Source organism: Tribolium madens, unplaced genomic scaffold (genome assembly GCF_015345945.1).
Source record: "Tribolium madens isolate multiple individuals breed KSU strain unplaced genomic scaffold, Tmad_KSU_1.1 Scaffold_71;HRSCAF=194;Tcas5.2_LG6, whole genome shotgun sequence".
Classification (NCBI taxonomy): Eukaryota; Metazoa; Arthropoda; class Insecta; order Coleoptera; family Tenebrionidae; genus Tribolium; species Tribolium madens.
The window spans coordinates 5,025,039-5,048,595 of record NW_025401041.1 but is presented as its reverse complement, the minus strand read 5'-3'; the positions used below and the strand labels follow the sequence as shown (position 1 = coordinate 5,048,595).

At 33.5% G+C, this 23,557-nt stretch overlaps 9 protein-coding genes across 10 annotated transcripts in view; 6 read left to right on the top strand and 3 right to left on the bottom strand.

Annotated features, from left to right (window-relative positions):
- Positions 1 to 1,884, top strand: part of LOC123008810 (sperm-associated antigen 6-like) — a 4,518-nt gene extending 2,634 nt beyond the window's left edge. Inside the window, exons 5-6 of the mRNA XM_044404829.1 lie at positions 1,484 to 1,690; positions 1,741 to 1,884. Of these exons, the coding sequence (XP_044260764.1) occupies positions 1,484 to 1,690; positions 1,741 to 1,842 (309 nt within the window). The 3' untranslated portion in view covers positions 1,843 to 1,884. The remainder of the gene's footprint in view (positions 1 to 1,483; positions 1,691 to 1,740) is intronic.
- A 26-nt stretch (positions 1,885 to 1,910) lies between these two features.
- On the top strand, positions 1,911 to 5,173 carry LOC123008812 (zinc finger protein 64-like). The gene is made up of 2 exons (XM_044404831.1): positions 1,911 to 2,285; positions 2,334 to 5,173. Exons 1-2 carry the CDS (start codon positions 2,154 to 2,156, stop codon positions 3,147 to 3,149), a joined length of 948 nt encoding a protein of 315 aa, XP_044260766.1. The 5' UTR covers positions 1,911 to 2,153; the 3' UTR covers positions 3,150 to 5,173.
- On the bottom strand, positions 4,753 to 6,156 carry LOC123008816 (RE1-silencing transcription factor-like). The gene is made up of 2 exons (XM_044404835.1): positions 6,015 to 6,156; positions 4,753 to 5,970 (listed from the first exon to the last, which is right to left on the bottom strand). The coding sequence occupies exon 2, from the start codon at positions 5,952 to 5,954 to the stop codon at positions 5,214 to 5,216; it is 741 nt and encodes a 246-aa protein (XP_044260770.1). The 5' UTR covers positions 5,955 to 5,970; positions 6,015 to 6,156; the 3' UTR covers positions 4,753 to 5,213.
- LOC123008814 (zinc finger Y-chromosomal protein-like) lies at positions 5,289 to 7,314 on the top strand. Its single transcript, XM_044404833.1, has 2 exons — positions 5,289 to 6,594; positions 6,642 to 7,314. The coding sequence occupies exons 1-2, from the start codon at positions 6,455 to 6,457 to the stop codon at positions 7,273 to 7,275; spliced, it is 774 nt and encodes a 257-aa protein (XP_044260768.1). The 5' UTR covers positions 5,289 to 6,454; the 3' UTR covers positions 7,276 to 7,314.
- A 27-nt stretch (positions 7,315 to 7,341) lies between these two features.
- Positions 7,342 to 13,791, top strand: LOC123008809 (proteoglycan 4-like). 2 transcript variants are annotated; one of them, XM_044404827.1, is made up of 10 exons: positions 7,342 to 7,605; positions 11,435 to 11,601; positions 11,654 to 11,716; positions 11,768 to 11,827; positions 11,880 to 11,933; positions 11,984 to 12,043; positions 12,091 to 12,156; positions 12,203 to 12,304; positions 12,353 to 12,400; positions 12,449 to 13,791. In XM_044404827.1, the coding sequence occupies exons 2-10, from the start codon at positions 11,489 to 11,491 to the stop codon at positions 13,716 to 13,718; spliced, it is 1,836 nt and encodes a 611-aa protein (XP_044260762.1). In that variant the 5' UTR covers positions 7,342 to 7,605; positions 11,435 to 11,488; the 3' UTR covers positions 13,719 to 13,791. The 2 variants fall into 2 exon arrangements, with proteins under 2 accessions (XP_044260762.1, XP_044260761.1); XM_044404826.1 differs by lacking the exon at positions 7,342 to 7,605 and adding an exon at positions 11,217 to 11,369.
- LOC123008819 (RE1-silencing transcription factor-like) lies at positions 7,528 to 8,579 on the top strand. Its single transcript, XM_044404838.1, has one exon. It carries the CDS (start codon positions 7,908 to 7,910, stop codon positions 8,556 to 8,558), a length of 651 nt encoding a protein of 216 aa, XP_044260773.1. The 5' UTR covers positions 7,528 to 7,907; the 3' UTR covers positions 8,559 to 8,579.
- Positions 9,197 to 10,430, top strand: LOC123008813. The gene is made up of 4 exons (XM_044404832.1): positions 9,197 to 9,334; positions 9,388 to 9,603; positions 9,652 to 9,816; positions 9,865 to 10,430. Exons 1-4 carry the CDS (start codon positions 9,246 to 9,248, stop codon positions 10,316 to 10,318), a joined length of 924 nt encoding a protein of 307 aa, XP_044260767.1. The 5' UTR covers positions 9,197 to 9,245; the 3' UTR covers positions 10,319 to 10,430.
- A 983-nt stretch (positions 13,792 to 14,774) lies between the features above and the next one.
- Positions 14,775 to 18,396, bottom strand: LOC123009145. Its single transcript, XM_044405271.1, has 9 exons — positions 18,237 to 18,396; positions 17,968 to 18,190; positions 17,795 to 17,922; positions 17,453 to 17,749; positions 17,209 to 17,225; positions 15,785 to 15,881; positions 15,499 to 15,739; positions 15,325 to 15,458; positions 14,775 to 15,280 (listed from the first exon to the last, which is right to left on the bottom strand). Exons 1-9 carry the CDS (start codon positions 18,385 to 18,387, stop codon positions 14,976 to 14,978), a joined length of 1,593 nt encoding a protein of 530 aa, XP_044261206.1. The 5' UTR covers positions 18,388 to 18,396; the 3' UTR covers positions 14,775 to 14,975.
- Positions 18,358 to 22,389, bottom strand: LOC123008815 (protein takeout-like). Its single transcript, XM_044404834.1, has 5 exons — positions 22,212 to 22,389; positions 22,034 to 22,126; positions 19,006 to 19,153; positions 18,821 to 18,954; positions 18,358 to 18,761 (listed from the first exon to the last, which is right to left on the bottom strand). The coding sequence occupies exons 1-5, from the start codon at positions 22,279 to 22,281 to the stop codon at positions 18,460 to 18,462; spliced, it is 747 nt and encodes a 248-aa protein (XP_044260769.1). The 5' UTR covers positions 22,282 to 22,389; the 3' UTR covers positions 18,358 to 18,459.
- Between the last annotated feature and the right edge of the window lie 1,168 nt (positions 22,390 to 23,557).

The following is a 23,557-nucleotide window of genomic DNA, read 5'->3' as shown; positions in this document are numbered from 1 at the left end:
GGGAACATTAATAAATTTTACTGCAATTTTACAATTAAGAAGATTTTGTTAATGAAAAACTGTTAATTCTAAAAAACAAAACAAATTTTTTTACTTAAAAAAAACATTATTGTTAGTGGTATGCAACCAGTTATACACTCCTTAAACGAAATTGAGAAAATTAAAAAAGTTACTGCAATTTCACAATTAGGAAGATTTTTTTTAATGAAAAATTGTCAATTCTAAGAAGCCAAACAATGTTTTGTTTTAATTATTGTTTTTTTTGTGTGTGTATAACTGGTTGCGTGCCCATAATAATTAATTGCCAATAAAAAAAGACTGTTTTTTTTTTCATGTTTATGATCAATTGATCAATTCTTTGCTTATTATTTTGTTATGAGACAAAATCCGCCGCGTAAATAGTAAACATCGACGCGTGTGGAGTCAATCGAGAACGTCGCTGTCCGTATCGATCGTTTGCAGTGCGCCGCGACGCCACAAAAATGTCGAGACGATGTTGCGAAAGCCACCCTCTGAAAAACTCTACGTGAACACCATCAATCTGTCCATTGTTGGAGTTAAACTCCGCCGTCCTCGCCGCCCCCACACTCAGCGTATCGTTTTGGACGCCAGTCCCGTCAGTTGTTCGGCCGCCACCAGCGTCGTCGAGGCTCCACGTCCGCGTGTCGTCCTCCTCGGCGAAGACGTGGTCAATCGACAGGTGCGCAAAATTCGCGAAACCGTTCAAGTGGAGGATTTTGAGAGGCTTCTGATCGGTTTAGGGGGCCGCAGAGACGTCGTGACGGCGTCGGCGTACGCTGACGTCTACCACGAGTTCTTCGAGGTGTACTACGACGTGCTTAAGGCCAGAATGGCCTCGATTACTTAAGCCTTACGCGGAATCGTCTGTGATACATACAGGGTGGCGAAAATGGATTGTAAAATGCCGACGGTGACGCAAGTCAGGACGAGGGAATTGGATAGGAAGGTTTTAAGAGACACGCTGTATTCGGAGATTTTTCAGAGGCATAGAAGGTCGATTTTTGCCCTTGGCTCGTTTTTGAGAATGTTAAAAACGAAAAAGTCGAACTATAATGTTATTAAACAAGACGGTGAAAGTGAGTGATTTGTAGTTTTTAAGCCGTCCCTTTTTTTTTTGATTTTGGCGCACTTTTGGCTTAAATGTGAATCAGTGTCAAAAAAGTGCCTTCACCGATCACCAATTAGAGCATCTAGTGTGTGTGTGTGTTAACGCCTTCAATTATCTATAGAACTATATTGCAATCACCGGATGTCTGAATTTTATACGAGTGATAACTGAATATACACCAAATTCATTTATTAGTTGACAAATTTTATACTGCCGAACCTAGTTGTAAACCTTGCTGATGTGTAATAACAATAACGCTGTTGGGTTTTTTCTAATAAAATGTCACTAGAAACTTAGTTTGATTTGAATCGCGCCCTCTAGCGGGAAATAGTGTCAATCATGTTTTTTGCATAGATTCTCCCTCACGACCCCAAAGCCCGGCGCCTTTTCGTTACGACAGGTGGCCTGAAGAGGATGCAATACATCGAAGCCCAACCCGGAACGACGCTCATGGAATACATATCAATCATTAATTCCTGTTTCCCGGAAGAAATCGTTCGATACTACTCGCCCGGATATCCGGAAACTTTACTAGACAAAGTGGAGCAATATTCCCCCCAAGTATTAAATTCCCTTGATTTGATTACAATTTTTGATTTTTTTGTGTATAGATGATGACAGTTTTGCAAGAATCGCCGAGTAAAAACGAAGAGACGCAAGTGATGTTACCACACGCCTCACCGAGTGAAGAATTAGAGAATTTGTTGATCTAGTAATAACTGGTGCGAAAATAAATAAATCGAATGATTGATTGACCCGTTGCCTGTTACGCCACTGGCGATCGGCGTCAAAAAATTGAGTAAAAACATTGATCAACTATATTATATGCTTAATCAATGATGAAAATTATGAAAGTACGATAAGTGTTATTGTGGACCCTAGTAGGGCACAAAGTCGGTTTGAATTACGCAATTATGTCAATAATTTTTGGGTTTAAAATTGTTACGCCACTGGTCAGTTTTGACAATTGACATGTATTGACATAACCTCACTTTTTGCAAACATCGAATTTTATGGTATTAAAATGTCGATGATTTGCCGTACATGTCTCCAAATAGTCGACAAAAGCGCGTTTTGTTACATCGACACGTTTGACAATTCGCAAAAGTGCAATACCGTTCCTAAAGATGTGTTACAATTGTGTGTACCTGAAATGGTGTGTGAACCCCCCGATTTGAGTTTTTTTTTGATGTGTGATTTCCAGGATTTGTACATTTCCGAGCAGCCGGGCATTTGCAGCGACTGCTTAACACTGTTTGAGAGTTTCTACAACTTCAAAAACAAGTGTCTAGCATCCGAAGATAAGATTTTGTCTTATTTGAAACGCAACAACGTTGACTCTCAATGCAAAATCAACTTGAGTTGCGTCGTGTGCGACGTGGATGACTCGGAGACTAGTAGGAAGCTCGCTGAGTTGGAGACAAGCCCCGAGATCGATGTGATTAAGTTGAATGGGGCTCCGACGCTGCCTCGGGCGCAGCCCGACGACAAGGAAGTTCTGTTATTGACGTGCAATCATTGCGCGTTTGCCACAATGGACAAAGCCAAGCTGATCAGCCACAAATGTCTCCCGACCCCCAATTCAGAGAAGCACAAGTGCCCCTATTGTGAGTACTCAACGAGTCGGCGCTACCGTCTCAGTTACCACGTCAATGCCAAACACACCAAAGCCAATTGGTACAACTGCACGCAATGCGAGTACAAAACCACCGATTCGGGCTCGTTGCGACGGCACTTGAAAGTGGTGCATTTGGGGCACGATGGGGGTACCTCAGTGGTGACTTGTCCCATGTGTTATTTCACGGCGACGTCCGAAGTGGCGCTCCAGAGGCATAAAGTGGCCAAACATGGACCGGTGATGCACCAATGCACGATTTGTTCCTACCAAACTAAGGATAAAAGCAACTTCAGGAAGCATCTCTATATTCACGGAGATAAGCCGAAGAAGTGCACCAAGTGTAGCTACCAGTGCGTCAGCCCCTACCAGCTGGAGAAGCACTACAAGAGGAGCCATGTCTGAGGAGGTGATTTGCGACTGTTTTATTTCTGTCTGTGATCAGTTTTTTATTCAAATGGGGGCGAATTTTGAAAATTATGGCGAGAATGACGTAATTACTATCGCCAACCATGATTTTTTTACTCTGGGTGATGAAGAATGACAAAGTTGAAAGAGTTTTTTTTTTTGTTTTATACACTGTTTTATAATTTTTGTCGTCACGTAAGCCATGAAATTTTAATTTGGCAACACTTTTTGGAACATTCTAAAATATCATCAATAATTCAGTGTTGCCAATAGATTTTTTGGTCACATGCGACAGATAAAACTGCTACTTTTCATTATTTAATGTTGCCAACTTACATAATTTCAAAGTCGTATACTACCTTGATCAAAACTTTGATGGTACTTGTGATGTTTTAATTGAATTCAAAATGCATCAACATCTATTTTCAATTAATTAAAAAATGTATTATTTGATTGAAATTTTGCCGTTCTCTCTATCGTATATTAAAATATGTACTTTAAATTGCATTTTTTTATATTTTTTAAATAAAATTTATTTATAGAACGTTTTATAATGATTGACATCTCGGTAGGCTTTGAGAGTGTGAACCAGACTTTAATTTTAGTTCCAAAAAATTATTAACGTAAACGTTCTTTAGATCCTGATACATTGTAAAAAATCACATTTCTGTGGAATTCTGTCTGAAAAAATAACAACCTATTTGTTCAAGAAAAATTTGAAAATAGGAGAGATCAAGCACAAAAACCACTTAAAAATATGACGTATCTTCAACCTCAGTGGGTGCAATACTATACAAATGAACAACCTAGAACTCTCAAAGTACAAATATTGCCACTTTAAATTTAAATTTTCATGTCCTACCAAGATGTCAATCATTTTGGAACGCTCTATACCTCCAAATTTTGATTTTTAGTCTCCATTGTTGCCAACTTAATACAATTGGTGGTTAAAGCTCGAGTTGAATTAAAATTGCACCAAAACATTATTTTTTTATATATATATTTTTTTTTTTCATTTTTAGTTATTACGTACTTTAAATTGCATCTTTTTCAATAAAACGCGACATTTTACCTTTGAATACACCTTGTGCCATTTCAGTCGCCACACTGTCAACGTCGCAACTGTGTTTTTGAGGTTATATAGGTCACAAATAATTGGTTTCTGTGTAAAAGAAGAATCTGACGAATTTAGAGCCAAAATACTCTACTACTTCATACAGAAAAAACATTATAAAGTGACAGAATGCTATTTAAATGGCACGACATACATATATTGATTTTTTTTTGACGAAAATGACAAATTTTTGGGTAACAAATAGTAAAAAACACCAATGTTCAATAATACAATGTTGGCAGTGTTGCCAACTTAATTGAAGGCATGTGAACTAATTAAAAATGTACCAAGACTATTAGGGAAAAAAAATCCTTCGCAATTACGAGTTAATCGTATTTTTTAGTCTCCATTGTTGCCAACTTAATTAAGTCGGTGGTTAAACCTCAAGTTGAAATAAAATTGCACCAAAACATTTATTTTTAATTATGTATACGACAAAAAAAAATACCTTTAATTTTATTTTTAGTTAGTTTTTCCATAATTCTTTTTCATAATAAGTGGGAATTTTATTAATTGTAATTAAGTGATATTTAAAACATACTCAAATTGTAGTTTTTATTAATAAAAAGTGATTTTTTACCTTTTTGACTAAAACGTCAGCTTTCTAATGCAAATCGACAATGTTGCCAACTTAATTTAATTGCACGCATGAAATCAGCATTGCCAACTCAAACGTCATTCTTGATCACCCGGTATCTCAGAACTTGCGTCCATGTTCCTCGTATTTTTTTTTGTCTTACTTGATATTTTTCTCTGGGGCGCGAGTTTTGTATACTTTTTGTGATTTTACACAAAGTTGTCTCAAATATTCCGAAATTTGTCGATATTATTTTCGACCTATTCATTAGTGTACTCATTACTAATTGATGTGTTAGATAATAAGTGAATAAAAATTGATTCGAAAAATTTTTGGGTGTTTTAAAGAGAAAAAAAAAATAAACCAAACATTACTGATGACTCTCTAAGACATACGCCCCGTGAACGGTTTTATAATGCCTAAATAAATACACTTCTACTTTCGATTTGTAACCACACATTGTGCACTTGTGCCACTTTTGGACCGGTTGGGGTGACCTGTGTTTCACAACAATGTGATTATCTAACTTATTTAGAAATCTAGTTCTGTGTTCACAATAACTGCATTTAAACCAAACTATCTTCTCAGGTGCTGTGTGATTCGTAAAAGTGTGTCTTTTAACATTCCTTTTACTCTTTGATTTGTAATCACACATTCCGCAATTGAAACATTCCGCTTCGTTATCTGTCGTATGTTTCAGCTTCATGTGCAGATTTAAAGCATACTTTATTTTCCCTTTATAGTCGCAAAGCTTGCATTTGAACCACTGAATATCCTCAGGGTTTGTATGCTTTGCAATGATGTGTCTTTCAACGTGGGCTTGTTGCTTGGCTTTAAACGAACAATGGGGGCACTGCATAGCTAGTTTTCTCCGTGTGTGCTCTTTCACAAACGGACAATAATCGTAATTGTGTTTGAACCAACACAGGAGTGAGAATGTCCGGAATTTGCATTTACTACACGTGTAACACCTCACTTTGAAGTCTTTTTTGGCTTTCAAGTGACAAAATAGGTCCACTTGAAGGGTAGTTCCGAAATTGCAATTACTGCAACTGTAATTTTCAAGAAGCCTGATGCAATTGCTACCTTCTGGCTCACATTTTACGTCCATTGTCGTGAGAATTTCACTGGAATTGGGAAATTTAACAAATGTAAGACAGGTTTTACTAACCTCAAATTTTGGATTATTCGCGTAATCAAGTGCAAAATGTGTAATAAATGGTACCTTAACGATGTATATTTAATGATTTGAGTTTATTTACGTGGAAAATTGTACAAATATGTGAAAATTAAACAATTCGTTATATGTAAAATACGACAATTGCGAAAGATGGAGGACACGAAATTCGGCAAATTTGAAATACCAAATAAGCTACAAATATTAATATTAAACATTCAAAATGATTTAGTTTAACTATTGTGACTTTCATGTCCATAAAATATAAAAAATTAATTTGTTATAAATTTAAAATTTGATGAATTTTAGTGACATTAAGAGTACCAACGTTAATTAAGGAGTCGTGAATTTGATCAATGTTGGCCACCATTTCTGTCACCGCCCTAACCTCAAACGAAGTAATTTATTTTCGTTATTAATGTTTTTCTATCGTAATGTCCGTGTTCGTGGACGAGGATTTCACAGTTGACGTCGTCGAAGACTCCTCAATAACCTGTGATGACCCCGAAACGATCGACGAGCCGAACCTTGAGGAATTTCTCAACCCTGAAGCTGAGTCAAACGGGACTGAAACGTCGGTGAAATTTGGGTAAAGTCATGTAATTGACGATTTAATTGTAGTGAATTGGAGGAGGACTCAGTTTTGGGTTACACCTGCAAGGTTTGTGCATTTTCAACCAACTACAAAGTGATTTATTACAACCACATTGAGTCGCACAACCCCCCAGAATTTCCAACGTCTTGTAAAAAGTGCGGGAAAGTTTTTGAAAGCCATGGATTCTTGCGCAGGCACATGTTTGAATGCAGTAAAAACAAAGCCCAAGTCTATGAATGCACATATTGCAAATTTAAAACTTTTAAAAGATTTAGTTTGCGGAAACACATGACAACGTGTTCAATACGATATAAACGGACACGAGTGTGTAATAAATGCAAGACTTATACAACTAATTCTGCTTTGCAATTGAAGCTTCATAAAGAAGAGAAACATTGTCAGAAAGTTACAAATTTTGTTTGTACAAAATGCGATTTTACGACAAATCTTAAGATGGTTTTGAACGCACATTACAAGGATGTGCATCCACGAATTCACAAATGCAAAGTGTGTGATATTGTCTTTGAAAACAAGGAAGAATATCTCAAGCATCAAAGGGGCCACAATAAGTGGCTGTGCCCCGACTGTAGTTACAGTACTCCCATCAAGTATCGGCTGAAACAACATTCAGCAACCCATCACCGAGATGTAAAAATGTAAATAGTATAATATTTTTTAATTAAAAATTCAACTGGTCAACTGTAAATTTATCTCATGTGGCGCTGTGTTAAACACTAGTCAATAAATACGATTTTAACCCGACTTTAATGATTCTGAAACAATAATGTTTTATTTGAATTTAAATAGTTTTTAAGAATTGTTAATCAACAGTCACTGTAGTTAAATCAACTGGTCGACTGTACTTTTCGCTCTTATGCACACTCGGCCATTTGCAACTTACGAAATCTAAACAGTAAACACCTAAGTGTGTCATTTTACAGTTTATTATTATCAAGCGTGGCCCCAAATAGGGCTTAAATCGGTCTACTGGTAAGTGCTTTTACTTATTTCCACGTCAGTTTATCGTTATAAACGTCCAGATTTGTAATTTGAGTGTCAGTTTTGCGAAATTGAATCGGTCACTAAGTGAGGTTATGTTTCTTAAATTTTGTTAAAAAGTGATTATTTCTCGTTCCGGTGATTAAAAACGTTGCAATAACCGCAAAATTACTGAAAACCTTGTCCCGGAGTCGTAATTTTCGCAGTGTTAGGTCACCAGTCGTTGCCAACCTAAGTCAAATCGGTCGCGAAAATCCCCGCTTTGAGGTTATGTTTCCCCAAACAAAGCAAAAATGTTTGAGGAATCCGCCCCAAATGTGGAAACTAAACCGCCCCTTGAGTCGAGCTCCTCAACGTTGATAGTCCGCACCAAAGATATGGTTGAAAGCGGTTATTTGAAAAAACCGTTCAAGTGCCCCCTTTGTGTGTACAAAACCGAGCGTCGCCGCCTGATTTTGAGCCACTTGGACGCCCATTTAGACAAGCAACGCCAATACAAATGCAAATACTGCGATTTTTTCTCGTTTCATAAACATGTCTTGTCCGTCCATCGGGCGCATTGCAATTTCGTACAAAATAAAATTTCGTGTCCGCATTGTGATTACGTGACGGCGAAGCATCGCAGTTTGAAGAAACATGTAGAAACGGCACATGGGGAAAATCGACAGTTTTGTTGCCGGAAATGCCGATTTAAAACGGAAAATAAGGAGGAGTTTGAGGCACACAAGAAGAGTCATGAGAAACCAAAAAATTACAAATGCGATGAATGTGTATTCAAAACGGGGAATAAATCACTGTTGCTGAGACATCAAAAGGAGCACAAAGTGGTTGTGAGAAAAGAGACAATCTATAGGTGCGACGTGTGTGATTACGAGTCGAAATATAATCAAAATGTCGTAAGACATCGAACGAAACACGTGGAGGAAGAAATCTTAAATGATTAAGTGTTTTTTGACCGTCCCTCGTAGCTTATAAGCAAGCAAAACTCGTTTTTTTAACGTACCTCGTAGTTTTTTAATATCAATAGTTACCAAAGATGGCCATGACTAATTTTAAGCACACGAACCGTAGTTGAGTGAATCGCTTTTTCTTCACTTGTTGAAGGAATAAATTACACGAAAATTGATAATTTTGATACTTGACTCTCACGTGAGTCGATTTTCAGCCACAGAAGAGTTACATAGTTGTCATATAATTAAATAGGTGTAGATAAACAATTTTTGAACGAATTTATTAATGTGTCCAAAAAATATAGTACTTTAATTTTTTGAACACCCCTCGTAGCTTGTGAAAAATTCATTTTTATGTTGAGAATAAGCAAAAGACTTGTGTCAAAAAAGCGTAATTTCTTTTGGATTTTTAGTGACTTAGTTTGTGGATGAAGTTAAAGAGTAGTTTTGGGTTATTTGAAATAAATCTAGTCGCGTTGATCGAGTAAAATAGGATTAACTTATTGAGCACACCTTGTAAGAGATTTGTAAAAATATTGTATAGCATGTAAAAAATTCGTAATTAAGTTGGTTGAAAATAAATTGTCATACAGTCAACTAGATTTTTAAATTTTTTTAGGGACTTTTAGTTTTTGTATATGAAAAGAGTGAATTCTTAGGTTATTTTAAATAAATCTTGTCATGACTGACTATGATTTTGACCTTGAAGTTAAAGAAGAAAACGAAGATGACTTGAACCATTTAAAAACTGAACCCGAATCGGATGACGAGTAAAATATAATAAATACATTCTTAGGTTTAGACAGTCATTAAATATTTGTAGCGAAAATTGTGAATTTGAAATTAATCTTGAGAAACACTACAAAGCAAGTAACGATGAGTGGGTGGACAAAATCAAAATGGCGATTGGAATCAATATGGAACCCAGTAGTCACTTGACTGAAATTAAGATGGAACCCGAGTGTGACTTGACTGAAATCAAGATGGAACCCGATTGTCACTTGACTGAAATGAAGTTGGAACCTGATACTAATTTGACGTAATTGACTTTGACTTACATCACAACCAACTTACGTGTTTATTTCAGACTAGATGATCAACAAATTAGTATAGAGGAGAAAAGACTGAAACCAGGCAATTCATCTGCGACAAATTCAGTACCTGAACCAAAAAAATGCATGAAAACTGAGAAGAAGGTGGAACCCGAGTGTGACTTGACTGAAATGAAGTTGGAACCTGATACTAATTTGACGTAATTGACGTTGACTTACATCACAGCCAACTTACGTATTTATTTCAGACTAGATGATCAACAAATTAGTATAGAGGAGAAAAGACTGAAACCAGGCAATTCATCTGCGACAAATTCAGTACCTGAACCTAAAAAATGCATGAAAACTGAGAAGAAGCCTCAAAGTGTATTAAAACCTTTCAACAGGAAACACAATTTTAAGAAAATGTCCCCAAAGCGCCGTCATTTTGTTAATCGACAACGGTTTAACCGGTTTAGGAAAGGGAATAATCAACCTAGGCCGTTCCCTTTTGCAGCACCATTTTTGAATATTGATCATAATGCGTTTCGGTTGTTACTGATAATCCTGTTATCAAAGTTGTCGGTTCAAAATGATGAGCAGCTTTTGACGCAAATTTGCAGTTTAGATCTCAGAAGATTCCAAACATATGTAACGATTTTAGAAGCGCTTAAACTGTTATTGGGACAAAATGTTAATAATTATGTGCCGAGGTTTCTTTGAAGTAGGTTTTTATTATTAGAATATTTATTACACATCTAAGTTTATAAGTGTATACGTACAAATTTTTTAATTAAACAATTTACTGTAATTTGTTTTGTTTTTTATGAGAAATACCCCAGTTCCCATCACAAAGCCTGTCAAATTTTATAACAATAACTTGAGTGGTTTCAGAGAAACTAATGGATTTTTATTTTGATCATAAAACTTTGTCACCCTTTATATTCGTAACGAAGCTTTATACCGTGTGATCGAAAAAAAAATTAGAGTAGGCGGTGATTAAAGTCCTTCAGATGGCAATCCTGATTTTTGACAACAAATTTCAGCGGAAACTTTGACAAGAGTGCATTTTATTCATTTTGAGTGAAATAATTGTTGCAAGTTATTACAAAAATGCTGTACAAGACGAAAACGGTGAATCGACATTCTCACTTTTTTGAGTTTGGGTGGAAAATTTCTAGCAAAGATTCCCAGCCAATGTAGAATTTAATCGACGCCTACTCTAATTTTTTTTTTTTTTTTGATCTCACGGTACGACTATTGTATACTTGGCAAATTGGTTTTATTTTTCGATGTAAAATTTGTGGTTGGTAACCTGTATTTTACCCCAAAAAACGTAGTCGCAATGTTGCCATTTGACAGGTACAAAAGTCACAAGGACTCAGACTTGTAAAAATTATTGCAATGTGGTAGTAATTTTATTTGGAGCTTTACTTACATAATTAAAAAAATACGCAATTTATTTATTTCAATTTTTTTATTAATTATAAAATTAATAATTTTCGATGTAAGAAATTCGATGTTGAAATGTTCATTGACCGTTTCGAGTATAGATTACTTCTCATTCATAATTAAGGCCGAAATTTGACTAAATAACGCTAATGTAAGTTTAATGATGAGAAAAATACTTAATTTATGTTGTTTTTTTATTAAACGTGAAATTAACAATTATCGATGTGAATATTCGATGTTAAGAGACTCACATCGAAGTTTCAGGAGTATGGATTATTTCCTATCGCTGATTATTGCCGAAATTTGACAAAAAACGGCTGAAGTAAGCCCAATTATCAATTTTTTAAAGAGAAATTACCAAATTTTTTGTATTAATTTACGATTTAGGTGGTTTCCAAGTGCCTTATCAAGTGAGGTTATGGTATGATTATAGACTGAAAAATGTGGAAAAACATTAAAATTGACGAGGATTTTACCTTAAACGTATTTGAAGCCGACGAACAACAGCCCAAAACGGAAATTCTTGTCAAAAATGAAGCTGAAAGTGGTGAATTGTGAGTCTTTAAAATTTTGTTTGTTTACAAAAAGCAAATTTGGGTGTTTCAGGGTTTCCACAAGTAATATTAAGCCTGAAACTGGTCGCGATATCAACACCAACGAGTCTCAAACGTAAGTTTTTTGCGAAAATTGTCTCCCTCTGAAATTTTTACTAATTTTCAGGAGCGGAGTCATAAGCGATTTATCTTCAATTAATTTAATTAAAAAAGAGACACAAGTGATGTAAGTGTTTGTACATGTCTTAAACTTTATATTGTGAGCTAATTGTTTGCAGAGATTTAACTGATGATGATATTTCTGATGTCAAGAAAGAACCAATCATTGAAATGTAAGCAAATAATTACAATTAATTAATTATTTAATCGTAAATGATTTCAGAAATTTAACTAATGATGATGATATGCCTGAAACTAAAATAGAACTTAAGGAGGCTATTATGTAAGAGAATTGAAACTAAATAATTAATTAACTAAATTAAATTTTAGTCCAAATGATGATTGTGAAGTTATTGTGATTACAGATGATGTAAAAACTGAAAAAGACCCAAATGAGTAAGTTTCAATTAATTTCAATTAGTTTATTAAGTAGAATTTTCAGGGCTTTGGCTGTGATAAATTCTGACAAGGAAAATTCAAATAGTGACGAAACTCTACTTGGCAGGGAAATAATTAGGCAAATCATTAAATCCATAAGTGACACGTAAGTATAATTAATTGGTGTTAATTTCATTAATTTTAATAATTGTAGTGAAAATGGTGATCAAAGAGAAACAGCTGTGTCAGATGCAACACCAAGGTAACTTATAATTCTTCTTATTTTTTCATTATGTAATAAAAATTTTAGGCCTATTATAACTGTCAGACCCCCTGAGGTAATTAATTCGTCAGTTGGGAACAATTGTCCTGTTAGGTTGGTACAACCTGCACCTTCCATTCCCGAAGCTGAGAAAGCAAACCCGGCATTACAGGTTCCTGTAATTGTTCAAAATAGTGTTTCTCTCCTTGAAAAACCAAATGGTGGAATTGTTGGTGATGCTTTGAGGTCGCTTCTCACTGTTCAGTCTCCCCACGAACAAGAAATGATCGGAAAGTTTCTTAAAAATATATTAAGTGAGGATAAAACAGCGCCATCTTTGACTCGTAACATGACTTCGTCGAGTTCCGAATTTCAATCACCGAAAAGAACAAAAATTCCCCAAAATTCGGTAAAAAAGTCTAGTACAACTAAAAATAAAACGAAAGTTGTTGCAAAAAGTCGACCAAAAATCAATAAAAAACCACTCAAAAAACCTTCAAAAGAGAAAACAAAAATTGTTATGACTCCAACAGGGGTTAAGATTGCTAACCCCGAAATATTATTTTTAAGTGGACAGGAAAAATCGAAAACAACTTCGGACTTTTTCGTTCGATCGAGTTTGAAACGTTCTCTTGATTCACAACTAAAAGACAAGAAAAATGAATTATCACCGGCAAAGAAAAATCGAACTGAGTCACTCTCTTTCCAAACACTTCCAGAAACCTCACCCAATTCAAGGACCTCAAGTTGGGTCAAAAGCCACTTTCATGAGAAACCTAAAACACGCGGACGAAAGCCTAAAACACAACCTCAGACTCCTAACACCCTGAAGCCTAAAACACAAGTTAGGAAGCCTAGAAGACAACCTAAGACTCCGAACACAAGCACTGCGCAAGCGCAAATGCCTGAAACACAACCTCAGACTCCTGACGCATCCAGTGCGCAAGCGCAGAAACCTAAAACTCAAGTTAGGAAGCCTAGAAGCCAACCTAAGACTCCGAACACAACTGCGCGAGCGCAGACGCCTAAAACACAACCTCAGACTTCTAACACACCCACTCCGCAGGCGGAAAAGCCTAAAACACAGCTCAGGAAGCCTAGAAGACAATCTAAGACGCCTGAAACACCTATTATTCCTGAAGCGGTGCCCGAAACTATAAATGACACTTGTAAAATCATCGGAGAGTTTTTAAATGGGGTTTTTAATCCCAATTCGGTTCAGAGTGAATCATTGCCATCGTTTTTGGGACGATGTTATGGGACGCAGTTGGTAAACATGTATCTCAGTTTGAATGGGAAAAAACAAAATGAACAATGATTATTTTTTTTCAGAGACTTTGTTATTGTCAGTATTTTTTGTACCATTTATGTTAAATAAATTGACTTTTTAAATCGAATTATTTGTTTTACTAGTCATTAACTAAAGCATCATTTTGTCTTCTAATTTGTCAGAAATTGATTTGTGGAGTTGAAAATTGAAAAAAAATATCAGGAGTAAGTATTGGGATCACAAAAATAAGAGGAGGTATTCCATTTTAGAAATAGAAAATTTTGCAATTTTTGAAATATTAGAAATAAGGATTAAGATCACATAAACGCGAGGAGGTATTCCATATTTTTAAAACCGAAAATTTTCGAAATATCAGGAGTAAATATCAGGATTAAATAAACGCGAGAAAGTATTCCATCTTAAAAATTGAAATTTTTGAAATATTAGGAGTAAGGATTAGGATCACATGAACGCAAGGAAGTATTCGGTTTTTTTAAATGAAAAATTTTCGAAAAGTTAGGAGAAAATATCAGGATCACATAAACGCGAGGAGTTATTTCATTTTAAAAATTGGAAATTTTGTAAATTTTGAAATATTAGGAGTAAGGATTAGGATCACATGAACACGAGGAGGTATTTCATATTTTTAAGACTGAAAAATTTTCGAAGTATCAGGAGTAAATGTCAGGATTACATAAACGCGTGGAAGTATTCCATATTTTAAAGATTGAAAATTTTGCAATTTTTGAAATATTAGGAGTAAGGATTAGGATCACATAAACGCGAGGAGGTATTCCATATTTTTACAACTGAATTTTTTTTGAAATATCAGGAGTAAGGATTAGGATCACATAAACGCGAGGAGGTATTTCATATTTCTAAGACTGAAAAAATTTCAAAATATCAGGATTACATAAACGCGAGGAGGTATTCCACATTTTAGAAATTGAAAATTTTGTGATTTTTTGAAGAGTTGGGAGTTTTAGGATCACATAACTAAAATATTATTAAAAAATACCCGTAATCGTTTCATTGTCAAATTTCAATTAAATTATTTTTGTTAAGTTGGTTGCATAACTTTGGCGTTCCAATAAAACAAAAATGCAATACTATTACATCGTTTATTTTACTAGTAATCGCTTAAAGCATTCTTTGAAATACAATAAAAGCTAAACAACGTAGTTTGGTTATTATTTAAAGATTTTTAACAATTTTGTGTATTCTTGGTTGCATACACACGCTTGTTTTCTTAACGAAAAAAGAATAAATACAGTAAATAAATTAAAATAATTACAATTGTGCGTCCTAGTAACCTTCAAAAAGGTCACTGACCGGCACTCTCCTCAACACACTATCAAATAAAGCGGCAAAAACTCTGGTAAAGCCCTCCTCAAATAATGGTTTCAGTTCATGGTAAAAATCACTCCAGTTCTCATTAATGAAGAGATTTAAATTGTCCCCTAGATTTTTGTCCCCATTGTAGAGATTATTAAGCTGGATGGTGACACGTTGTGGATTTATATCAAGGGTGCTGTTGGTAACCCTGAAATGCGTTTTATCCTTTTTTTGGTAACCTTTCATGTAAAAAGTGTGGAAACACTTGACATCGTCTGGAAATAAACAATTAGAATTTTTTTTAAATAATTTTAATTACCTAAAACAATTGATCCGTTACCGTCCCCATAGATGGGCAAAATCGAGACCGACCCATTGAACAAGTAATCAAAGTCGGCTCTGAGTTGCGGGGAAGCACAGCTCATCGTTAAAATCTCGCTCTCGAAATTCATACTGAATCAAATTAAATCAATTCGAATTAAATTCAACTTACTCGACTTTGTGGCAACTTATCTTGTTGAACCCCTCAACTCGCAAGTTGGTGTAATTCTGGAAAAATCCCAAAAGGCCCTCTCCAGGAGCAATGGTCATTTCCGGGATCACAAGTGGCTGAAAACTCGGCAATCCGATTTTTTTCATGGGATTTTTCAGTTGTCTGATGGCATCAGGGATGGCTTCGGCCAGACATTGATTGAAGTTGGGGGAGTTAGCGTTGCATTTTTTGAAAGTTGGTGCTGGGGAAGGCTTAGTATTGTCTTGGGGGAGTTTGAGCTACTTACGGAGTTTCCGGGAGTTGCAATAACACAAAATTGAGAGACTTATTACGAGATGAAGTGTCTTCATGGTGTTGGAGGCCCAGATTCGCGCGAATCTTTTCTTTTATATTAATGTTGGGATTGCAAACCAGTTTGGGCTTCCGTTATGCGATTGATTGGGGCGAAATGTGGGACACTGGGTGAAAATTATGGAAGGTTCGGACCTGCATTACCATCTGTTTTGTAGATTTTCACTCAAGAGTGACACAAAAACGAATCTGAGAATTTTTGACAACTTTTATTTAGTATTTTATCAGTTAACCAACTGATTTTTTAGTATTATTTTTTGAAGATTTATTTAAATACATAGTTAGATTTCAATTTCGCGTGTCTTTTATTTTTCGGATTCTTTACCTTTTTATAAATTTTTGCGACGCGACGTTAACCGCTTCTCTGCCCTCGATAAATCCAGATATTTTTTTAAAATAACTTGTTTCAAGGTTTAGCACGCAAAAATACCATCAATTTTCTTTCGAAAAATGCAATTTTTATGTTTGTTATAATATTTTCATAAATTTCATATTTGACCCGGAAATATTGAAACGACCAGTCAAGATCAATGTCAATGCCATTAACAGTTAAGTAATTTAGTTAATTGAGTGCAGTAACACAGTTAGCTTCAAGATTTGCAATGAATTAGGAAAATTCTACAAATGTTCGTACACAACTTTTACTTTCACATTTCTGTCTCCGACCAATTAACATAATTAGATCAAATTCCCAATTAATTACTTTCACCCATGTAAAATCAAGAAATAAAACTGTTTTCTCAATATTTATCATAATGAAAAATTCAAATTAATTATAAGTCATAAATAATCAATTAATGTAGACCACCTATACACACTGTGTATAACTGGTTGTCTACGATAAGCGTCTACATTGGCATTTTTTCGACAAAATTTATTAAAATTTCAAATTAACTAGTTTCACTCATGTAATAATCAACAAATAAAACAATTTTTCATTTATCATAACAAAAATACAATAAGTCATAAATAATTAATTAATGTAGACCACCTATACACACTGTGTATAACTGGTTGCCTACGACAAGCTTTTACATTGACTAATTAACATAATTTATTACAATTCAAAATTAATTATTTTCACTCATGTAATAATTAACATATAAAACAGCTTTTTCAACATTTATCATAAGTCATAAGTAATCAACTAATCTAGACCACTGTATACAGTGTACAACTGGTTGCCTACAACAAGTCTTTACATTGACATTTTTCCGACTAATTAACATAATTTATTAGAATTCAACATTAATTACTTTCACTCATGTAACAGTCAACAAAAACAAACAGTTTTTCCATTATTTACCATAACGAGACATAAATTAAATGTCATAAATGTAGACACATTAATGTACCCACTGTGTATAACTGATTGCCTACGACAAGCTTTTACATTGACATTTTTCCGATTAATTAACATAATTTAATAAAATTTCAAATTAATTAGTTTCACTCGTGTATTAATCGACAAATCAAACAGTTTTTTTTTCAACATTTATTATAACAAATAATATAAATATCATAAATAATAAATTAATGTATAACTGGTTGCCTACATCACATAAATAATTTGTTGTAACTTCTTTGAAACAACTCTATTCGCTATTAAATATTTCCGAGATCGGCACTTTTGCCAGAAAATTGCTAAAAACCGAAAAAAATATTTTCGAAAAGGCTTCCTCGTAGCTCGTTTTAACGTCGGCGAAAACCTCCCTCCAATTTTCATTCATGACTTGATTAATGTTATCACCTAAGGTTTTGTCACCCCCGAATAAATTCTCAAGTTTGAATTGAATTGATTTCGGATTCATTTCGAGTTTACTATCGACGACTTTAAAATGTTTGGTGCTTTTTTTCGTAATTTCGGCCAATTGAAACGTCAGGACGTAGTCTAAATCGTCTAAAAATGATCGTAATTAAGTGTAATTAAATTATTTGGGCGTACTTAGGGTAATTGAGCCAGGCCCTTTGCCGTAAATTGGTACCAAAAGGATTTTTCCCTTAATCTCGTATTGGAAATCAAGTCGCAGTTGCGGAATGGTGCACTCCATTTTGAGGGTCTTATTCCCAAAACTAATTACTAATTTAGTTAATTCGTTTTAATTAATTACTACGTACCTTATGTTGGTACATGTGAGTTTGGTGAATCCTGAAATTTTCACATCTTTGTAGTGGTGTTGGGTACCAGAGTTGGTACCAATAGTCAGTGATGGTACCTCCAAGGGTTCTAAATTTGGCAACCCGACATCTTTGAACGCTTTAGTTAATTGTTTTACGGCATTTTCGACCGATTTAGTCAAACATTTGGGGTTGTTGGGGTCACATTTCGTGAAACTGGACGCTAATTAATTTGAATTAATTGAATTAGGTTAAGTGTGCCAACTCACGCAATTTGGCAGTGTAGCCAACCGTCGCAAAGAAAACCACTAGTATCACACCGTTCATGTTTCTAATTCTAATTTCGCAATTTTTTCCCAATATATAGCAAAAGTCAATGACACAAACCTGTCTGTCTAACTGGGTCAATATTAAAATCATTTATTCATTGGAAAATATACAAAAATAAACAGTCTATAACTACAAACTAGAAATACTAAATAAAACCGGATTTTACTCCAGAAATATGTCTTTGAGTGGCACACGTGTGAAAACCCGATTGGCCAAATCCTTGAAAATCAACCCGAAACTCTTCTCATAGCCGTCTCTGACATCGGTGAAGACAGCATCCCAATTATCGTTGATCACTCGGTTGATTTCGTCTCCGAGTCGATCATCACCGTTGAATAAATTAGCGAAATGAAATTTGACAATTTCGGGGCGAAGGGTCACTTTGTAGTCCACCCATTTGAGGAAAGTCCGGCCCTTGCGCTCAAAGGGCTCCCCGATAAGCGTGTGGTTGATTTTCGTGTTGACTACAAACGAATGCTTTAATGAAATAGGGCTTTTGGGGTTGCAAGGTTGGCACCACTACCTAAAGTGACATTACAAGGTCCATTTCCGAAAATTGGTAGTAACAAAACTCGTCCTTTCATGTCGTAATCGGCCTCCAAGCGTAACATTGGCGTCACTGACTGTGCAAACAGCATGTTATTCTCCAAGTGGGCTCTGAGAATTGCATAATGTTCAAAAGACATACTTTTATGTAAAATCGCTCACTTGTGGCTCAACACTTTCGATCCAGTGAGGCCGTGTAATTTGACATTTTTGAAATTTTGTTGGACGTTAACAGGACCGGATCCTTCCCCAATTATCAATTCTGATATAAGGAGGGGCTCGAAGGAGTCCAAACCAAGTTCAGGGGCGCCTGAAATGTGACATAATGTGTTTGCGCAAGTGTTGTGCAATTGTTGGTCAATGTTAGAGGTGAAAAACTTGGAAACATTTCGCAGAGGTTGAAGGGTCGCGAGTGAAAGTTAAAGATTTCTTGCGACAATCTTCGATACTTGAACTGAATTCTTCTTCACTCTTGTTTTAGCAAAATTGGGCTCAAAAATATTTAGCAATCATTTGAACACAAAATATTCATATTACTGGGCATCGAAGTAGTCGTTGAAAAAATTTTAGGGTGGCAACCATGCGAAAATTTTAACAATCCTAACCTTAATCTTCCTAAAAATTATTTTTGTAAATAATTGTGCACCCCAGGTAGTAAACAATAATTAAAAATAACACGTAATTAACATAGTTGCAAACTTGAAGATTTTTGTCATTACTGATGTGATTTTTGCTCTGAATGACATTAATGACATTTGTGTGAATCGGCCTTTAATTAAAGATGCATTGAAATTTCTACAATCTATTTATTTATTCTACAATCTACTTCGTGCACATTAATATAAAAAAGAGTATAATTGTGTTTCTAGTTAAAAAAAAAGAAACAAAATCTCGCAAAAAACAAATATAAGTATTTTTAACCAATTTGGTGGTTTTTCGATTTTTTTTTTGGAAAAAATTAGTGTATTAATTTTTTGTTGTTTGACGAAAAATTTGAGATTTTAGTAAAGTGTGTTTTTTCGTTAATTCTTGTTTAAATTTTGCTCAAAATCCACGAGTAAAACAAATAAAATAAATAACATGAATATAATATATACAGGTGAATATAAAGTTTGGAACCAAGCGGTTTTATTTTTGATCATTTGCCTCCAGAAAATAATAATTAATATAAATTAGAGTAATATAAAAAATGTGATCGTATTTTCAGAACGAAATTTTGTTTTGTTTTTGAGTTTCGCGATTTTTTTTGTCAAAATTGTGCAATTTATGTGAATTTTTTTTTTGAAAAAATTAAATATAAGGTAGATTTTTGTTGTAGAACTCAAAAACAAAAGAAAATTTCGAAAAATTTTATTCTTGTTAAATCATCACATTTTTATAGCACTTTATCACTCATCAATTAATTTTTTCAAAAAATAAATAGTTTAAGCAAAAAACGTTTGGTTCCATACTTTTTATTCACCTGGTATAATTTTCTATATTAATTAATTTTAATAAAAAAAATAGTGTATTCAAAAACGTACCTAAACATTTGAAAAAGACCAAGATAACACCATTTTTGGCTCATTTGTTCAGTTTTTGATTTGTTTTTAACAAAATAATTGTTTCTAGCTGGAAAACGTGCTAAAACGCTCGAGAAATGCAAAAATAATATAATTTTCGACTTGCTTTACTAATTTTTTCTTTTATTTTAACGAAAAATTTGAGATTTTAGTACAAAAATTTTCGACCAAATGTAATTTTTCGGCTTATTTTTGTTTAAATTTTGCTCAAAATTGAGTAAAACAAAAAAATAACATGAACATCATTTCTTTCTTGTGACTTTTAAGCATATTGGGACAAGATTTTGCAAAATAAATAAGTCTCTAGTTCAAAAATGAAAAAAATCGATCAAAATGAGTTAAAAACTATAACAAAACTGATTTAATTTTATAATTTTTTTGGATTGTTTAAACAAATTTTTTCATTTTTTTTTAAATTCAGCAAAATATGTTTTTAATTAAAAAAAGTTGTAAAAATAGTATCATTTAGACCTAATTTCCTATATCAATAATTAAAACATTAGTGTATTAAAAAACGTATCTAAACATTTGAAAAAGACAAAGACAACACCATTTTCGGTTCATTTGTTCAATTTTTGATTTATTTTTAACAAAATACTTGTGTTTCTAACTGGAAAACTCGCTAAAACGCTCGAGAAATGCAAAAATAAGATAATTTTCCACTTAATTTACTTTTTTTTGTTTTATTTTAACGAAAAATTTGAGATTTTAGTACAACAATTCTCGATCAAATGTGATATTTTGGTTTATTTTTGTCTAAATTGTGCTCAAAATCCACGAGTTATACAAAGAAAATAACATAAATAACATTTCTTTCTTGTGACTTTTAAGCATATTTGGACAAGATTTTGGAAAATAAATAAGTCTTTAGTTCAAAAATGAAGAAAATCGAACAAAACTAGCTAAAAAGTATATCAAAACGGATTTAATTTTGTAATTTCTTGAAATGTTTAAACAAATTTTTCGATTTTTTTTTTGTTAAAAATTTAGCAAAACGACAAATTTTTAATTTAAAAACGTGGAAATTGCTCAAAAAGGTGTAAAAATAGTATCATTTAAACCTAATTTCCTATATCAATAATTAAAAAATTTGTTTACTAAAAAATTTGAAAAAGACAAAGACAACACCATTTTTGGCTCATTTGTTCAGTTTTTGACTTGTTTTTAACAAAATAATTGGGTTTCTAGGTGGAAAACGTGCTAAAACGCTCACGAAATGCAAAAATAATATAATTCTCGACTTCATTTACTAATTTTTTGTTTTATTTTAACGAAAAATTTGAGATTTTAGTAGAAAAAATTTCGACCAAATGTGATTTTTCGGCTTATTTTTGACTAAATTGCGCTCAAAATCCACGACCAAAACAAAATAACATGAATATCATGTCTTTCTTATGACTTTTAAGCATATTTGGACAAGATTTTGCAAAATAAATAAGTCTCTAGTTCAAAAATGAAGAAAATCGAACAAAATTTTGTAATTTTTAGAATGTTTTATATCAAAAATGTGCTTTAACAGTCGACAAAGGCAAAAATATTCTTGGAATTTTTGGCTTGTTTTTAACAAAATTTTTTTGTACCAAAAAAAAATATTCCGGAGTTTAGATTAAAAAAAAAATCAAAATTACCATTTTTTAGTTGGTGGATGGCGTCCTCGATGTTGACGACGAGACAGTCGTCGAATTTGGGGTCACTTTTGTGGCACCGTTTAAAAGTGCTTGCTACAAAAACGCACAGTCACAATAATTGCTATTTAAAATAACCGATTTTATAATTATTTTTTTTTTCGAATTGTGTAATACTTACGTAATTTGGCCGCCTGTGTGGTAAAAAAACCTCCAACGAGTAAAAGAACGGTGACACAAAAACGACCCATAGTTCACACAATAATCCACGAGTGAAGGTAGTTTTTACTTGAGACTGAGAAGTAATACCAACTTCGGTCGAGGGGGAAATCCTGTCGATATGTTCCACTTTGTCTCTTTTATATACTGAAATAGAGCCGCGCACACATCTACGAAACCGCACGCCGATATACACACCAGAAAAAAAAATTGCTAATGACGATAACGCAAGAAAAGCAATCTGACTTTGGGTCATTATTGCTTTGCAATGGACCAACATAAATAAAAAACAAATTAAAAAACCATCTTGCAGAAAACAATTTGTTTTCAACGTTTATAACAGCATCAAATTAGTTATTAGCTAATTATTCCTTTATTTCCCTTAAAAGGAATTATTACTCAAGACAAGAGAGTAAACAGATGGAATTAATCGACGCAATTATTTATTTTACTATTGTGTTTTTTAAAAAAACAATTTTTAAGTCATAATGGACAGAAATTTGACATTTGTAGGTCATTGAACCCTTACCAACATGGGAAAACTCGGCATTTCTCGATTAATAAAGACGTTTCAATAAAACTAATTAAAAATGTAATTTACAACATTCCCTAAAATAAAAGAGTTTTTTTCAACTCATTACACGCTTAATTAGAATAATAGTATATTAAAAAACAAGTTTCATAAAACTAGTTTTGAAGCACGAATTCAAGTTTAAAAAACGAGTGCTTTAAAGTCTTATGAAACGGTTTTTTTTATACTATTTTTTGTCATTTGCCCTCTTTATGCCGTTTTTAAATATTTTTTTACTTTAAATGATTTAGGGTTTGTTGTGACGTTTGGTAATGGAAATTTTTAAAGTCAAAATTTGATCTAGTCGCCTTTATGTGATAAAACATGACGTCACGTTTTTTAATATGTCTTTTAAAGAACCAAAATGGAGACTAATTACAAAAAAAAACGATTAATAACTGAAAATTAGGCAGTTTACAAGGTTTGGTGATTTTTGAGCTAGTCTAGTAACTTTTTAGTGATTTTTTCTTATAAATGTAACTGCATTCACAGTAGAAAATTAATGTCTTATTTTTTTAAATCGAGATTCACCCAAACATTTGGTAAAATTAACTCTTTTGTGCAATCCTTAATTAACAAAATACGATTTTTTAATTACTAAAATACCTAGTAAATTGTGTCAAAATGCAGACATTTGCATTTTTGAGCATTTTGCACGTTTTTTAGACAAAAACTCAATTATTGTGCTAAATTTTCTCAAAATTATAAGTCAAAAATCATCAAATTAGTTAAGAAAA

Bases quoted from the DNA above. Each gene is read 5' to 3' on its own strand.
- LOC123008819 (XM_044404838.1), top strand. From the start codon at position 7,908: ATGTTTGAGGAATCCGCCCCAAATGTGGAAACTAAACCGCCCCTTGAG.
- LOC123008813 (XM_044404832.1), top strand. From the start codon at position 9,246: ATGACTGACTATGATTTTGACCTTGAAGTTAAAGAAGAAAACGAAGAT. The intron at 9,604-9,651 runs GTAATTGACTTT...TGTTTATTTCAG, and splicing joins GAACCTGATACTAATTTGAC to ACTAGATGATCAACAAATTA. The intron at 9,817-9,864 runs GTAATTGACGTT...TATTTATTTCAG, and splicing joins GAACCTGATACTAATTTGAC to ACTAGATGATCAACAAATTA.
- LOC123008814 (XM_044404833.1), top strand. From the start codon at position 6,455: ATGTCCGTGTTCGTGGACGAGGATTTCACAGTTGACGTCGTCGAAGAC. The intron at 6,595-6,641 runs GTCGGTGAAATT...ATTTAATTGTAG, and splicing joins GAGTCAAACGGGACTGAAAC to TGAATTGGAGGAGGACTCAG.
- LOC123009145 (XM_044405271.1), bottom strand. From the start codon at position 18,387: ATGATTTTAATATTGACCCAGTTAGACAGACAGGTTTGTGTCATTGAC. The intron at 18,191-18,236 runs GTGAGTTGGCAC...CAAATTAATTAG, and splicing joins TGGCTACACTGCCAAATTGC to CGTCCAGTTTCACGAAATGT. The intron at 15,740-15,784 runs GTAAGTAGCTCA...AGCCTTCCCCAG, and splicing joins TTGCAACTCCCGGAAACTCC to CACCAACTTTCAAAAAATGC.
- LOC123008812 (XM_044404831.1), top strand. From the start codon at position 2,154: ATGTCGATGATTTGCCGTACATGTCTCCAAATAGTCGACAAAAGCGCG. The intron at 2,286-2,333 runs GTGTGTGAACCC...TGTGATTTCCAG, and splicing joins AATTGTGTGTACCTGAAATG to GATTTGTACATTTCCGAGCA.
- LOC123008816 (XM_044404835.1), bottom strand. From the start codon at position 5,954: ATGGACGTAAAATGTGAGCCAGAAGGTAGCAATTGCATCAGGCTTCTT.
- LOC123008809 (XM_044404827.1), top strand. From the start codon at position 11,489: ATGTGGAAAAACATTAAAATTGACGAGGATTTTACCTTAAACGTATTT. The intron at 12,157-12,202 runs GTAAGTTTCAAT...TAGAATTTTCAG, and splicing joins ACTGAAAAAGACCCAAATGA to GGCTTTGGCTGTGATAAATT. The intron at 12,401-12,448 runs GTAACTTATAAT...TAAAAATTTTAG, and splicing joins GTGTCAGATGCAACACCAAG to GCCTATTATAACTGTCAGAC.
- LOC123008815 (XM_044404834.1), bottom strand. From the start codon at position 22,281: ATGGGTCGTTTTTGTGTCACCGTTCTTTTACTCGTTGGAGGTTTTTTT. The intron at 19,154-22,033 runs GTAATTTTGATT...GTCACATTTCAG, and splicing joins CATCCACCAACTAAAAAATG to GCGCCCCTGAACTTGGTTTG. The intron at 18,762-18,820 runs GTAGTGGTGCCA...ATTCGTTTGTAG, and splicing joins ACCTTGTAATGTCACTTTAG to TCAACACGAAAATCAACCAC.